This window comes from Natrix helvetica (assembly GCF_964273705.1).
Source record: "Natrix helvetica genome assembly, chromosome: Z".
NCBI lineage: Eukaryota > Metazoa > Chordata > Lepidosauria > Squamata > Natricidae > Natrix > Natrix helvetica.
Window position 1 is genome coordinate 47477164 of NC_138554.1, and position 17466 is coordinate 47494629.

General features: G+C 33.3%; 1 protein-coding gene across 4 annotated transcripts in view; it reads left to right on the top strand.

Moving 5' to 3' along the window:
- Window positions 1-17466, top strand: part of SMARCE1 (SWI/SNF related BAF chromatin remodeling complex subunit E1) — a 41640-nt gene that overhangs the window by 778 nt on the left and 23396 nt on the right. Inside the window, exons 2-4 of one of the 4 annotated variants that reach the window (XM_081933699.1) lie at window positions 3238-3281; window positions 5115-5158; window positions 15908-16012. In XM_081933699.1, coding sequence (XP_081789825.1) covers window positions 3275-3281; window positions 5115-5158; window positions 15908-16012 — 156 coding nt within the window. In that variant the 5' untranslated portion in view covers window positions 3238-3274. Of the gene's footprint in view, window positions 1-3237; window positions 3282-5114; window positions 5159-7555; window positions 7834-15907; window positions 16013-17466 lie in introns of those variants that run through there. The other 3 variants (XM_081933700.1, XM_081933698.1, XM_081933697.1) reach the window with 3 other exon arrangements.

Genomic DNA, 17466 nt, shown 5'->3' on the forward strand with positions numbered 1-17466 from the left:
AAATCTTATTTCTGCTACATACCTTTTTTTATGGTATTCTAAACTATAAAGTGTATTAAAGTATATGGCATAGATGGTATGACCTAAGCCAAAATGTAGTTGGCTTGGTTGTGGTTTAATGTATTCCGTATGTCTAGATATTACAATGTGTAAACATCATAGGTAGGTTTATTCAGTAGCATTTTTAAGTAGGTTTGGCGAATCAAGTTAATGAAGTTTCAGGGTTATCCAAATTCATTATAATTTGTGAAACCTAAAAGGCCAGATCCTTGCCATGAGTAGCATGTAAATACCAAAAAATGAGAGAAGAGAGTAAAAAAACCCAGTGAATAAACATTTTATTCTTAAGACTAACTATGGAATTGGAGGAAAATACTATATACCAACGTTATACTGTTTCTTCCAAATTAAACAGCATTATGCATGGAGCAGAAAAAGTAAAAATAAATTGAAAAAGAAACATTGTTAAAATTAGTTTACATCAACCATCTCCTATCCTATTATGTCAGTATATACAACTTCATGCATAACCTTTTATTTTTCAAGCTTATCACTTCCCTCTCTTAAAATCTTATCAAGTTTAATCACAACTTTCCTGGTCTTTCCTTTCCTCATGACTTATTCACTCTGCTTCTTTTGTTTATATTGTGTATGATGTTATTTCTTTCTAGAGGACCAAACCATTTTACACGCTTTCTACCTGTTATTCACAGCCCTCCATCTCTCATGCATTCCTTATACTATGTCATCTTACCCTTTAAGAATCCCACATTTCCGCTGCCCTTAATTTCTACTAATATGTCCAAGTCTAACAAAACGAGTAAAAGCACAATCATATACACAACAATGACATATATTACCCTCCATGTTTCTATATTTTGCTCAACTTAAAATTTCTCCCTGCATTTCCCCATCTTTAGAAAACATACAAAGTACACAAATGCATTAGTATTTTTGCCATTTATATATAAGTTACAGTTCAGTCTATTTTCCTAGTTAAATGCAAGATTGTTTTGCCTTTGATAGATTAACTAGACAATCCGTAACCCATTGAGTCATCCTTTCAGATGACAACGACAGAACTTCTAATAGATTGCCTTCAAAAAGTTGGAATACATCCAGATATATATTTGCTATGAAAATAGCCCATGTTAAACTGCATAGCACAGAAAAAAAACTTATGACACTTTATGGCCTGATAACATAATTTTGATGTAATAAAAGATTTCACAAAATTTATCAAATCTCAATTCCATGGGTATCATGGGTCCCACATTTTGGACACTTTCTGTTTATTAGTTCATTTAAAATATCTTGATTCAAAAATTGTTGCCCTATGCTGCACTGTTTTGCCAAGTTAAAGATAGAAGTGGGAGTTTTAATAGAATACAGATTTTTACACATATTCTTTAAGATCTTTTGCTGCAAGTTTATTGAATTTCTTAATAAATAATGTAGCATCATCTGCATAGAAAAGTATGTACACATTTGTGCTTATATCCAATAGAGTTGGTGGAATTGGGCAAATTAAATAAATAATAAAACTTCTAATATAAGCATTATTAAATCTATAAATATATTAAACAAGGCAGTACAATCATTTCTTTACTCTCTATTAGTGTTGAACAATTTGCTAACCATTTCTATCATACTCATCAACCAACATTCAAATATATTAATAAAAACTGAAAATTATTCCATAATTCAAATGTATTTCCTTTGACATATACCTTTTAAAAAAGTTTGTGAGCATATGCTCCTTTCTGATATATGTAATTGCTGAAATTGCATTGAACTTGTCACCAAAAGCATTCTGACAACCTACCCAGGCACACTCGTCCAAGTATTACATTAGATTTCACATTCATTCTTGTTATCATTTCATTCTTCCAATAATTGTTTATTATTGAGGTCTTCACACAGTTACTAAAGAAGTTGCACAGCTTCTCCATAAGCAAATGACATTAGTATTTTCATCTTTCTTCATTTACATCTGTACCATCCCCAGTATCTAAAATATCTAACAGCCTATTTTTATTCTGATTTTCATTATTAAGAGTTTGCAGTTCATTTGCATTTCCACCTATCACAGTAATGTTATCAACATAGTATAAAGTATTGATGTTCCTTCCTCCAAATTTAATACCATACTCATGATCTTCCAATCCAGCTTCCCACAATATATATTCTGGTATTCCCATTCATTTAACAACATTCCACACCCTGTCATGGTCAATACAGTCAAACATTTCAAACAAATCACAAATTTTGTTTGGTATTGTTTGGCTTTTCAATTATCCAGCATGCATTAGCTTAATGTTTCTTGTTATTCAGCCTTTTTTGAAACCATATTAGATTTCCCTTTCCATGAAGGATTCTAATCTATGTTGGGTTATTCTAAGCATTATTTTGCTAGCATGTGAAATTTTGGATACTGTGATAGCATAATCAATTAAAACTTCTTTCTTTCATATTGGTATATAATCTCTTCCAATAATCAATTGATTATTGTGTCATTCTTCAGATTTTTTGGCACTGTTTGGTTAGAACCTTTGCATAGTCTTCGGGTGCTTGCCGTATTTCTGTAAATATTCAATCCTATAGCTTTTTGACTAGATAATAACCACTTCACTGATCTCACTTCATCTTTTAGTGCCCTAAACAGTAAACACTGATCTCCTTTCAGCATCCCCTTAATTTAGGTTTCACCCAAATACTAACATCACAGAATGACCAAGAGAATAAAAGCGGTATGACTTATGGATAATGATTGGTGTAAAATACAACTTACATTGTGCTATTTGTATATTTCCATATCTCCATTTCTTCATATATACTAAAATGACTAACAATACCTAACAGAATACTTCTGTGATCCAAATTGGCCATTATCATACTAGTAGTGAAAAAAGTGAACTACAAGCTGGACTTGAACATCAGTAATATTGTCTCACCATATTCATTTTTATAAGATGCTTCTAATTTTCTGAGAAATAAGATTTTTTATATATTTCTTTACTAAATTAGTAAATTATTCATATACTTCAGAGCTCAGAAACTACAAATAAGTTTACCGTTGTTTAAAATTATAATTCAGTAAAGGAGTGATTGTGTTTATGTATTCTCTTCAATTTATGTATTTTAAGTGTAAAAGTTTTAATGAACTGCACTGGACCAACCGTATAATAGACTGAGATAGACTTTATTTTACAGCATTTTGTTATTGCTGTTTTTCAGATCTAATTTCCTCTGGTTGAAACTTTTACCTACCAAAATGTCAAGTAAGTTAAGCTGTATTTTTTCTTAGTTTAATCTATAGTATTCACATTTGAAATGATACAGAATTTTTTATTCGATAGTTCAACAGGTTATACAGTACCTGTGGGCAAACTTATAAAAGAATAAGCTCCATTTAACACATATGTGTTCAACATATCACAATACGCTGTAATGTGGCTTCTTTAGTTTTGTGTTAATACAGGTAGTCCTCAACTTACAACCATTCATTTAGTGACTGTTCAAGGTTATAACAGCACTGAAAAAAGTGACTTATGGTCATTTTTCACGCAACCATTTCAGCTCCCATAGTCATGTGATAAAAATTCATACACTTGGCAACTAGCGTATATTTATCATGGTAGCAGTTTCCCAAGGTCACAGTAACTTCTGACAAGCCAAGTCAATGGGGAAGCCAGATTCACTTAACAACTGCAATGATTTACTTAACAATTGTGGCAAGAAAGATCATAAAATGGGGCAAAACTTACTTAACTATTATTTAACAATGGAAATGTTGGCCTCAATTTTGTTTGAAAGTCGAGGGCTACCTGTATATTGTGTGACTTTAAGTATTATATTTTGGGATTGTTTTTATTTATCAAACTTGTAGGCCATCCATCTTGCCAAAGGCAGTTAGTATGTGAAATTAATTTTTATGGGCTATTCAGCAAACCAAGTTTCAGTAAGCCATTGTTAAGGCTATACAAGTAGTCCTAAATTTTCAACAATTCATTTAGTGACTATTCAAAGTTACAACTGAACTGGGGAAAAAAATGAATTATGATCATTTTTCATACTCACGATTTTTGGAACATCCCAATGGTCATGTGATCAAAATTTGAATGCTTGGCAGCTGTTCATACTTATGATGGTTACAGTGTGTCGGGATCATGTCACCTTTTGCAGTCAATAGGGAAGCAAGATTCACTTAACAACTGTGCCAATAAAAGTCGTGAAATGGGAAAAAGTTCATTTAACAAACGTCTCACTTAGCAACATAAATTTTGGACTCAATGGTGGTCATTAGTCAAGGGCTACCTGAATTTGAGCCTATTATTTCTAAATAAGATTAGAATGTATGTGGTTTAGTTTTAGATGTCAAATACACAGCTAGCTCTGTGATTCCCCACATGCATAAGGATGATCATAATGCTGATGGCATATTTAGTAAATTTAAAGACAAAGAATAAGCTGATGTAATAACTAAATAATGGCAATAAATAACTTATGAAGTCAAATGTAAAGTTGTTATTTCAGTCATTGATTTTCATTTGATCTATTGTATGCATATCAAAGTCTGTATTCAAACCAGTATAATGGGTTGACTAGACATCAAAATAGATTTCAGACTTAGTCATTTCTAAACATTGTTATATCCATGCCATCCTTTTTCTGAAATCCCTGTATTGTGTTAGGATCCCTTCATGTGGACCTTGATGTTGACCACCATTTAATTAATCCTAGATTTAACAAACCTTTTTTTTGCAGTCTTCCTTCAAGTTTAAGTTCTATGAGAGCTTTTGCAAAATATTAATCAAAATAAAAATTGAACAGTACTGTTGTGGACAGACACTTGTACAAAATTATTTGCACATTAAAGTTTTACTATCTGTTAAATGGAGAATAAAGACAGAGGTTTAGAATCTTTCTGCCTCAGAGGCACATAGGGCAAAGGAAAATAAATCATACCTTGTGTAAAGACTAAACATGTCCAGTTACATGAGAAAAGATACAAGCGGGATAAGTCTATTTTGATTTGCTGTACAAAACTTAATTTGATGTCCCTGTGTTATAGTCCTCTACATAGTCATTTTCCCCACTTCTTTTTAAAACAGAACGGCCATCTTATGCTCCACCACCCACCCCAGCCCCCACAACCGTAAGTATGGAAGTGTTTTTCCTTATTTTGCAAACTCTGATTCCTGATTTCATTTTTGCCCCACAGAGGCAATACAGGTGAGACATTTTATGGATCCTATCACCCAGTAAGATTAAACTTTTCCTGAAATCAATACCAAGATGTTTTTGGCCTTTTTTAAAAAAAATAAAGTGTCAGCGTTCCAAATATGCAGATTTGATGTTTCCATCTGTACAGAATTCAAGTTTCTATCTTAGGACATAATTCCATTTGATCTGGTCTTTAATGTTTAATTTTAGAAATACTTTTAATTTTAGTCTTTACAGAGGTTATACTTTTGATTAAAATGAACAATGTTGATATATCTGTAAAAAATCTTAAATATAAATATATTGTAAAAAGCGTGGCTATACATCATTGGAAACCAAAAAACAGATATTGTCTTTATAATATGCTTTATAATATGCTAAATGGAAGCATGTGTATTGCTAATAATGGGATAGTTTTTTTTCTAATGTGTTACTTTTATCTTGCATTTATTTCTAAAGGCTGAGAAGTAGATTTGTAAAGAAGAAAAATGTTTTATAACCATTAGATAAAAACAGAAAACACTGTACAAAATGGTATATAAAGTTTTCAGTCTTTAGTTGAAATGTTCTGTTTTAAAAAAATAATATAAAATAATTTTTTTGAGTAAAAATGTTCAAATTTGTGATGCATACACTGGTGAAAAGATGATAAAACAAATAACTTGAAAAATGGAAAGCTACAATTAAATCTGGGCTTAAGAAATCTCTTGTTTGTAGCTATCTCTGGGATGAATGGAAAGGAGAAATTGTGAGATACATTTAAATGATGTTTGCCAATTTGATTTTCACCTGTTTCTAAAGCAGCCTTCTTGAGTAATGATGTATGCATTTGTCACCTGATTCTTTTTCTGCATGTTTTAGACTAGTTTTAAAAAAAACTCAGTAGAACAGAAGCATATCCTTGATGCCAGATATTAGGACAAGAATCTTATGCAGTGTATTTCCCTGCTACTATGTTAAAATTATAGTTCACCCAAGTACAAGTAGCCTTTAACTTACAACAGTTCATTTAGTGACTGTTTGAAGTTACAATGGCACTAAAAAGTGATTTATGACCACTTTTCATCCTTACCAGTATTGCAACATCCCCATGATCACATGATTAAATTCAGATTCTTAGCAACTGACTCATTTGTGATGGTGTCCCATGGTCATGTGATCCCAGTTGTGACCTTCCCATAAGCAAAATCAATGGGCAAGCCAGATTCACTTAACCATGTTACTAATTTAGTAACTGCAGTGATTCACTTAACAATTTTGGCAAGAAAGGTTATAAAATAGAGCAACATTGGCTTAACAAATGCCTCACTTAGCAACATAAATTTTGGGCTCAATTGTGGTCATGAGCTGATGACTACCTGTATCATGTTATTAATGCTCCAGCCTCAGAAAATTTAGCATCTTGCCAATGATTTATTGTTCAAACTTTCCTATTGCTTGCATGATTTCTATTCTTTGGATCAAGAATAGTGAACCAGTAGATAGTATTACCGAGCAGTTGAAATATTCTAATGCTGAGGATTCTAATCCTGTAACATTTACAGACTTTAGGAGATATCTCAGAAGAAGATCTCCGTGATCTTCCTCTTTCAATCACTTTCTGCTTGGGTTTTTGAGAAGCACCCAGATTGATCTTTTTGATGGACTTGAATTGTACAGGAAAGTTCATGTGAAAGAGAGTGATCTTGGTTTTGTTTATTTTTGATAAGACAGTCTGCAGGTCCCATGTAATTTATTTGTCTATAGAGATAAATTACTATAGAATTATAGAATGGAGTTCTTTATTGGCCAAGTGTGATTAGACACACAAGGAATTTTTCTCTAGTACATAAGCTCACAGTGTACATATAACCAGAAAGTAATGGTCATAAATCATAATAAACAACACTTAAAGATCATAAGAAACAAATAGGGAAGGTATTATTTAAGAAATATTAAAATGTATATTTTATTGCTACCCCTATTGAATAGTTTAACAAACTAATCACATAATATTTTTCTCTGGATATACATACTATTGGTTTGCTATCTATTTGAACTCTTACCACACTACTGTTATAAAATTAGTAAATCCCTTTTTGGGAGAGGGGGCGGTTTAGAAATGCGAAGTAAGTGACTAAAAAGAAGGGCTTTTTTTTTTACAGAGTCTTTCCTAGATACGCTTAACTAAATATTTTAGAGATTTCTACCAGCAAATAAATAAAATTAATTCACCTTTGCCTTTTGCCTTATTTTGTTGCTCAATTGAAATATTTTTTTCTGTGCTATGGGATTTTAATTTGGTTTCCACCCCAAATATAGAGAGACAATTAGAGGAGGAGGAGCTAAGATGGCGGAGAGGCAGCAACTACTGTAACTTGCTTCTCCGGAAAAGTATTTCTTTATCACTATATTTTTATTTCTTATCACTTTAAAATTATTGTGTTAAATACCACCTTCCGCTGCTTTTTGGAAGCCTCAGTACTTAGAAAGAGTTGAGAAAACTCCAGGACATTCCTAACCATCATGGGGAAAAGTAAGAAGAAACATCCTACACATTCTGCTACACAAGCTGCTTCCAAGCGCAAAAAACAGCAGAAAGCTAAAAAGAAAAGGAAGCCAACTCGTGTAAGTATTCTTACTCCCTCAAACCCCTCAATTGGATATGATATTTTAGAATGGGATTTACAAGCAGAGTTCAAAAGTCAACAGCTTAAAAATCTCTCCTCCTCAATGGAAGAGAACTCTCCCCCCTTCGAACACATGCTGCAATGTGCTCTGCAGCTGTGCAGTTATTACAGGATGAGAATGTGAATATTAACCTGATAAACTTAAAGAATGAAAATGTAACTAACTTTCTAACCCAACAAAGCAGTGTTTTCAGTCTTTGACATGTTGTCCACAATTAAAATCAAAGTGAACTCCCTAAAAGAGATTTTTGTAAAACAATCCTGCTAAGCACAGATTTTCTAACCCAAGTGTTCCAAAAAACAGCCAGGAGGGAAAACATGGGCAACCTTACCTCAAGGAAAGGAGAAAGCAACAGTCAGAGAGCTGATTACTCCTGTGGGAAAGAGAAAGAAACAAGTCTCTGATAAAAGAGAGAAAAATTTAAATTGTAATACCATCCACAGCCTAAACAAATCATCTTACAAATATTAAATAATAGAATAAAAAGTTCACCGGGGAACAAAGAGCAATTATCTTTAATCCCGTTACATCCTGCAAAAAGTAACTGATTAATTTACAGCAGGCTGAGAGGTTTCCATCTAGCAAAAGCTGAGAGCAAGTTTTACTTACCTTTATGCAGATCACAATTCCAATATTTTGTTTAAAATGAGGTCTTTTTTTCATACTTTTGCAGTCTTTCTAAAACATGTGTTGTGCTCAGATGAACTTGGTCCACTCCTGAGCGAATCTGGCTGAGGGAGTATTGCCAGTTTAAAGAATAAATGTGACCGCTGGACTTCAGATAACCTCAAGGACACTTTCATTCTCTCCCCTCCCCTCCCCAAAGAGATTATCGCCTATGCAAAGACAGTTTTACCTACAGCTAGACAGTGCACAGATTACGTTTTAGGGAAAAATATATATAGAATTAACTCTTTCAGATTCAGAACAAGTTAATATTATTGAAGACTGGACAATTTGAGAGAATCTCTAGTGGCAACATGTAAAATAGCCAGACCTCTAATTGATTCTGTTTGGTCAACAAATGATCTCTATTTGTGATATAAATCATTATTACTCTCAGCAGTTCCTAGCATTGGTTGAGGAAGACATCATGCTAGTGTGAACATCCATATTTCAACCACTCTAAATACTAAGGTTATGTCAATAGACCCATCTTACAACCTTATACAAATAACTATTCTCAACTTTACTGGAAAGAAATTGCTTCTCATTAACTTCTATATATTTCCAAACATCCCTTCACCATGAGTTTTTGAAATTTGGGGAAAAGTGAAAAATTATATTAGAGGTATTCAGTTACACTTTTCCACTGCCCATATCATTTCAGGAGACTTCAATGCCAGACTAGGCCCAAATTGATGATCAGTCTCCAAAATTCCATTTAATTTGCAGACCACCACCCCTCCAGGTTAATTAGAGAATCCAAAAACTACAATGAAGACTTAAGGGGTTTTCAGATCTTGTAGACATTTTATAAGCTGTACCTGCAAATTTTCAATAGCACTATTACTGATTTTGGCAGGAACAAGGCCCTCCTTGCTTGAATATACTCCAACATCAAGAAATGTATCTTCCTCAGTTCTCTTATTTCATATTGACAGCTATCCTGAGAATGAACATTGTCCTTTCTGAAGCTATTTGTTGGCCTTTTTCTGAATACTTATCCCATTCTGTCTAAAGATATCCCCAAAGGACAAATATGAACAAAAAGACAGTTTGGATGGTTAACTAGAAAGTGGGAAACTGTTAATTCAAATCCTGCCTTAGCCATGAAAGCCAGCTGGGTGACCTTTAGCCAATCACACGCTGTCACTCCAACTGATCTCACAGGGTTGTTGTGGAGAAAACAGGAGGAGAAAAGTGTTTAATATGTTCTTACTGCCTTGAGGTACTTGTAAAAAAAGTTACCAGGCTACAAATAAATAAACAGGTCAGACAAGGAAATCCAAATGCTCTCTATCAATGTGGTACTTCAATTCCACTTCAGCTACATACAACTATTCTGGATGACAGGTCCACTGATTAGACTTTGCCGTCTTATATACAGCTACCGTAGTTCAACTTCTTCCGCCAATTCTCTCTACACATCCATCTGGCACTAACAGGCACCAGAACTCCTTTATACAACCTTGATTTGATAGTGATTGCCATGCAGCCAGAAAGCAACGAATTTCCTGTTTTAAGGAATATAAAAAGCATCCTCTCTCCTAAGCAACTTAGGATCTGTCCCTTTTAAAGGGAAAATATAAACAAGCAAAGAAGAAGCAGGCCTTGATACAGTATTGGAACCAACTAATCTCCGGTACTTGTTCTAAGAATTCAGCTCTATTCTAGGTCTTCAATCTGCTTCCACTGATTTATGAAGTATCATCCTTTATTCCTGCATCGCTTTGGGAAAATCATTTCAAATTGCTGCATACGCAGGAAAAACAGACTCACTCAAAGAGGGAAGTAAAAATACTTCCTTGAGCCACTGGGCAATCTTCTCCAACCAGCTAGATATTCCAGCCACAGAACCATCTGAAAATTCAAAGCTAGAATTAGCTAGATTCAGTGCTCTCCATAGAGCCATTATTGAAAGAAGATATCACAAAATCATCTTCAAACAGAGACTGTTTCTGTGCAGTGAAATAATTAAATCAATGGAACTTGTTAATCTTTATTGCCTTCTCTATGCAAGTGTTACCAGGAATTATTTCCACTCTTTACTTTTATTTGTTTATCAAGAAGATGTTATTGAATCAATCTGATTTATTTTCTTGACTACAGCAAGTACTGTTCTATAGTCTGCACAGTAGACTGTAGTATTAATTCTAACTCTTTTAAGATAGTTTAAAATAACCATATTTTTATTTTTATGCTAATTAATTGTGATTCTTGTGTTTTATTTGCAGGTGTATTGATGAATAAAGATTTCACTTGACTTTGTTACAGCTGTAAAAAAATGCATGTTATGTTGCTGTATTTTGTATTTTAAAAGGGTAATATATGTCCTCAAAAGCTTGTTTAAAAGTGTAATATAGATATCTTAAATACGAAAAGTTGAAGAAATAAACTGAATTCTATTAATATAAATAGCATGAAAAATGTTTTGTGCTTAACCACTTTATTTCTTAAGGCATGTTTTCTAAATATGAAAAAGCCCTCTGAGCATTTCATCCCTTTGGATATGTGGGTGTATGCTGCAAGGACACTTGCACATGAGTTCTCAAATGTTACATTATACATATGAAATATATGGATCAAAGATTTAAGTTTCATGATTTTCAAATGTATTGAAAGCATTTTTCATTTGGCTTAGTTGAAGATGATCTAGTTTAATAAATATGGCTCTAGGATTAGAGTAATAATTGTTAATGTGTTGTATACTAAATGTAGAATGTTCTACTCAGCCAGAGAGAATAGCAGCCATTAGAGCAGTTGTTGAAACTTTATGTGACCTAACACATTATTTGACTTACAAAGTAATTTGATATTCTTTGTTCCTACTCTTGGTATATTTCCTCCTATTCAATTGGGAGGAAAACGTTTTGTCCAAACCTGTGGGCTACAAATCCAGCCAGTAAAAGGAAATAGTTGACACAAGAAATTATGTGATTCCAAGATTGTTAATATCATAAAAACAGTTAGCTAACCATGCACTCATCTTTCCTGCAATGTTGTGCTTACAAAAAAAAATCCAGTATATGTACCTCATTGTATGTTTTAATATCTATAAATTATTTCCATTTTTTCATTGAATATTACAGTATGATATAGCAATTAATATATTTTATAGGGGAATTGTTTTTAATATAGATATTCTCGATTTCTGTTGAAGTTTCAAAAAAGGTAGCATGTTACACAGATATCTGATCTGAACATAAAACCGAACTATATGTCAGTTCGCTGTGTGCTTCTCCCCATTCCCTAGCCTGATCTTTGAAGAAAAACAGAAGTTTTTACTTTGAGATTAAGTAAATCTGAAACCAAACAACTTTTGGTTTGTACTAACTGCTTATGAACAAATTAGATTTCAGTTATCTTCCTTTTTTAAAGAAATAGTTTATTTAGTCAAATATAGTAATAAATTGTTAGTTATTGAAAGCAACAAGGTGCTTATTGCTGAGGCTCATTTTCATAATAGATTTGTATTCTAAACCAGAGTCTCATCCTTGATTTATGTCTTCAGTTTCTTTGATTCAGTTATGTTTTGTATAATTCCTATTTCCCACGCTTCTTTTTTTTCCAATATTCGCTGTTTCAAATAACATTTAGCTCAATAATGTGTCAACAAATTAGGTGACCCTGAGAAAAAGCTTAGTGTCAACAATTCTTTTTATAAATATTTTTCTCCTTGATCCAATGATCTTTATTCTTCCCTCTTTTTTTGCTCACCCATCAGCATCATATTTGTATCAATAGGTTGCTCTATTATTAACAGTTTGTTATCCACATAGCATTTACCATAGCATATTTACCCTTATTTGCAAATTTATAGCTTCTTTCATAGTTTTTACATATGTGGTTTAAGGCAAGTCAGGGTGGCATATATAAGAATAAAGAGTGCAGCAGAATGGGAAATAATATGACATGAAACTAAATATTTAGATATGGAAACAACCCTTAAGCACAGCTGCAGATTCTGGAAAATTCAGTATTATGCTGACCACTGCAAATATAAAATATAACTCTTACAAAATAAAAGGAACAGATAAAATACTCATGTCATAACTTTCAGTAATTTTTTGATAAATTTAAAAATGTGGTCTTTTTGACCTTAGAAATAATTTGTTATTCATAATTATGGAATATAACATGAATGCCACAGGCTATAAGGAAATTCAAAAGATCTGACTATATCTGAAACATCAAATTAAGTTTAAATAAACATAAATGATAGGATGATGACAGATGTGTTTTGTCACATTAGCAAAAAAAATATTAAATTGTTAAAAAGTAATTATATTTTTTGAAGTGTTCACATAGCTATTTTGAAAGTTGTTTCTGGTTTTCTGTGTATGCTATACAAAGACAACATACTCATTGGCTTCAGCAGCAAAACAAAGTATCAACCATCTGTAATCAGGAGAATACGTTTGATTATTCCATGTAACATAATTAAATGAAGCTAAGTTCAAGAGGAGTCAGCCTCATATTTGGATGGCACCTGCATAGAATTCAAGCAGAAATAATGGCCTTTTTAGTGGAAGTATTGATTCCTTGGACATCATGGCCAAATGTTCTCAAAATAAGCTACTACATGTACCAAAGTTAGCATTCCAATAATGCACCCATAGAAAGCAAAACTCCAAGGCAGGTAGATTCCTCAAAGAACAGTTTTATTGGCTATATCATATTGGCACAACTAGTGAAAGCTGACTCTGAAAGTTCCCGTAATTAAAGAATGTTTTTCCCCCTCCGCAAGTTATCAGACACACCGTCCAATAGTGTTGCTGGCCAGTTGCTTGGTTAACTTGCTCCTCCTCACCCAGCCACCTGTTGGAATGATCTTGGTTCCCACAGGAAAACCTTTTGTTTTGACTGAAAAACCCCACTTAACTATTTCCCTCCCCCTCCCATCTAATGGCAAACCTGAAGCCGCAAAGATGGCCCCAGCTGTGTGGGGGTGTGGGTGTGTGTGTGTGTGTAGATACAGACAGACACATGTATTTTTGGCTTTAGTCAAAAATCAATTGGGAAGAGGTTTTCATTAAGTATATATTAAATACTCCAATTCCTTGTTGAAATATCCTTAATACAACAGAAAGAGCATGACATAGTGGCTAAGGTGCTTTTTTGAAATGGATTTTGTTTTTTCTTGAAGATGTTTCGCTTCTCATTCAAGAATCTTCTTAAGTTCCAAAGAACGGAATTGAAGAAGCTTTAGCAGTTGCCTCTTTTGGGGAAAAAACATCTTTGGGACATGTCACTTGTTGATTGGATCAGTCCCGATCTCTCAGCCCCACCTACCTCAGAGGGGACCCCTGTTGTGGGGTCAAATGGGAGGAGAAGAATGGAATGTAAATTAATGAGACATAATTCCTGTATGTATATGGGCTATTGAATAGAGCCAATAAAGGGCATCTTTGAGAGGAGGAACTCAACAGTATCAAAACAGAATGCATAACTGGGCAATCAAGCCCCATTTTAACATGGTCACAAATGTAAAAAAAGAGGTAAGGCTTTGTTCATGCCAAATTTTTTGATACTATTGGCCCCCTGATTTTAACTTTTTTTTGTCCATTAAATACTGTCATTTTATTTTTTGCCTTTCTAAAATGTGTCAGTACACTGGCATTAAGTTACCTATTTGAACATAATGTATCAGTAACTGTTGATCAGTATCTGCAATAATGAATTTTATGCAGTTGCTTTCTCTTAGGAATATACTTAGAAAATTATGCAAATAAGAAAAATCTATGTATGGGCAGAACTGGTAGGATTCTAACATACATTCCTACAAGTCAAACCAAAGTACATCATCCTGAGTTCTGGATTGATCCTTTTAACTCACCTTGGGTAATAATATTTTTTTACACAAGTTTAAAAGGTTGTAAGCATTAAAATTTATAATGTTGAGTGTCCCTTTAAAACATTTTTACATATTCATCACTTCACAAGTCCTTACTTAGGGGAGCTATCCCCTATGTTTATTGCAATATAATTGATTTTATTATATATTTTAAGGCTACAGGTTAACTTATAATTTTGCCAACAATCATGAAGATTTTTTTTTAAACGTACAACTGAAGTTTGCTCTCCAGGGGTGTTCTACAAAATATGGCTACAATGATCCTGTGGGATGGGTGGCAGGTAGGAGAAGAATAATGTTTTGAAGTCATTTTTGCCTACCTTTCTCTCTTTTAATGGCATAAAGAATTGCCATTTAAGCATCTTTAATTTTGCTTTTCAAAATAAATGGGAACATTATTACAATAATAGAGAGGAAGTTTCTTTCATTTAAATTCTGAGAGTTTAGGATATTAAGAGAGAATGCAATGTAGTCATGGATTTTTGAAACAGTAGAAATTATAAACATACATTTAGTTGTTAATACAACCAAAAAAATCCCTACTGTCATGAGCCTGATATACATGTATACCAGTTTGGGCACAATTTTTTCTAAGAATGACCCCCAAGACTTTAAATTTCAAATTGACATTAATTTTCCATTGACAAAACAAGAACTCTGATTATGTAATTATTTTTGGTATATTCATGACTTAAAAGAAAGAGTTTTCTACTTAAGCAAAACGTTAGATGGCCACAGGTAGGAACCATTTTTAATGATCAGCATACTTTTTCTGAACATAGTCTTCAAAAATCTCTCATTGGACAGTTTTCTAACCTTGAGGCCAGTATCAAATATTGTTCCACATTGACTCTCAGACGCAAGAGAAACTGAAACATTTACTGGCCTATGTGCAGTGTGACATTTGTGGCACAGTATACTACCTTAGAGATTTCATATACTAATTAGTGTGTCTGTTGGAGTCATTGTCTAATTGATTATTCTGTGTCAGATCTCTCCTTTTTTGAGATGTTTAACATGAGAATTCCTTTTATCAGATCCTTAACGCTTAGAGGGAGCAAAACCTATTCATGGACAGAATTATTTTCTAACTGCTATGGAAGAGAAACTTCCCTGCTTCCTTCCTGTACAGTAAATGTTAAGATCATATTATTTGTAATTGTATTTAAATGTGTTGTACAAATTAGCTTCCTCTAAAATTGGTTTTACATTGTTTAACTTTTAATTGCTAGGGATAAAACAGTGTTTATGTTGGAAGCTTTGAAGCTAGAATCTAGTGGCAAGTTATTAAAGAAAAATATCCTGTTTTCTTGGCAGGTTTCATGAAAATTAACTGTCTCTGAAGAGGGATCTAGCTGCTGTAACACCTCATTTTGCTTGTTTAAATTTATGGTTGTTTTTGCATGCTGTATTGCAAACCATTTTCATTTTTCTGTGTTCTCCTCATTGAGACTCATTTCTCATTCGTGTTTTTGTCTCATTTGTTTCCATCAGCAAATGCCAAGCACACCGGGGTTTGTGGGATACAATCCATACAGCCATCTGGCGTACAACAACTACAGGCTGGGAGGGAACCCGGGCACCAACAGCCGGGCCACGGTAGGAGAATCAACTATTACATCATCCGGCAAACAGCAGGAAGTGACCAGAAACGGCTTTAGAATTAGGTCGTCTAAGTCAGTCGGAATGGGCATCAAGTCAGTTCACTTGCCAGCAGGAACACACACAACATTTTTTAAACTGTTTTCATTGACCAGCTACCATTGACAAGAATTCATGAAAGCAGCTTTTGCGCCAACTAGTTTGTAGTTAAATTTGGAGGTGGGGTGAGTGGGTAACATGATGCAAAGACCTGTGTAAATCTTTAGATGAAGTAGAGAAAGAAGGAGCTGTGTATATGAGTATATAAGGAAAGCCACACACAAAGATTAATGAAAGAAACAAATCTAGAACCAAAGAGAAGAGTTTTCTTTCAATAATTAGAGGATGGAGTTTTGAAACTTGAAAATTGCAAACTTTTGTTCAAGATTAAGTTTGCTGAAGTTGATGTTTTCCCTCTCCAAATAGTGTGGAAGTTGACAGTGTTCTACAATGGGCCTAGCCCTTTTAGCATGGAAAATGAGTTGGATTTTTCCTATTATTAGTTCAGTCAAATACTGATATATTACTCTGCAATATGTCTTACTGATAGTGTGTTCTTAATTGAAAGTTTTCTCATAAGAAACCCTGTTCAGAAGACACCGTAGTGTGTTCCATTCTGCCAGGTATTTTGTTTTAGTGTTTTAGTGTTCAACCAAACTTAGTTATTGCTTCAGTTTGTGATGTAGTGGCTGGATTAATTGTATGGTAGACCCTCCTGTAATTAATGTTCAGAAGGGTAGAGATTAGTATTTGCAAAAAAAAAAAAAAAAGTATTGTCATATTTCATCAGCTAATGAATTTATTATTGCATAAACCCTTTTTTCTTTTTGCAGCAAAAACATTACAAACTTTTACAAAAATAAACAGTATAAAAATGCATAACAAAAACAAAATAATGATTTAAATTCTAAAGATTTAATAAATTGCATTTTAAAAAAGATACAAGGAAAACAAACTGAAATTGTGTAAACCTCTATGGATCCAAGTCCACTGTCAGATACATATAGATTGTTAATAAAATGTGCTGTGATTTATGGTAGGAACAAAGGTATTAATCTTTAAGATGCTTCAGAACTCTTTATAGAATTGCCTAATGCCATAGACAGCAAACATAGGATAGAATCCTGTTAACACCTGCACTCATGCAATTCCTATATATCTCCTCATAAGAACTGTATGCATTTGGATTTAACTAAAAACTAGTAAGTATATCACTATGTTAGGAACTTAGAGAAAGAAGTATACAGTTTTATTAGCATCTGCTGTAGTGTAACTTAGACATAATTTGACTGTGTCTATTGGAAAAAGTCTACAAGTAAATAAAGGATCACTATTGGTGCCATTATATATAATTATGCCTCATTACTTGAGGATAAACTTTAGCTCTGATTCATATATTTTTTTACCTGTAA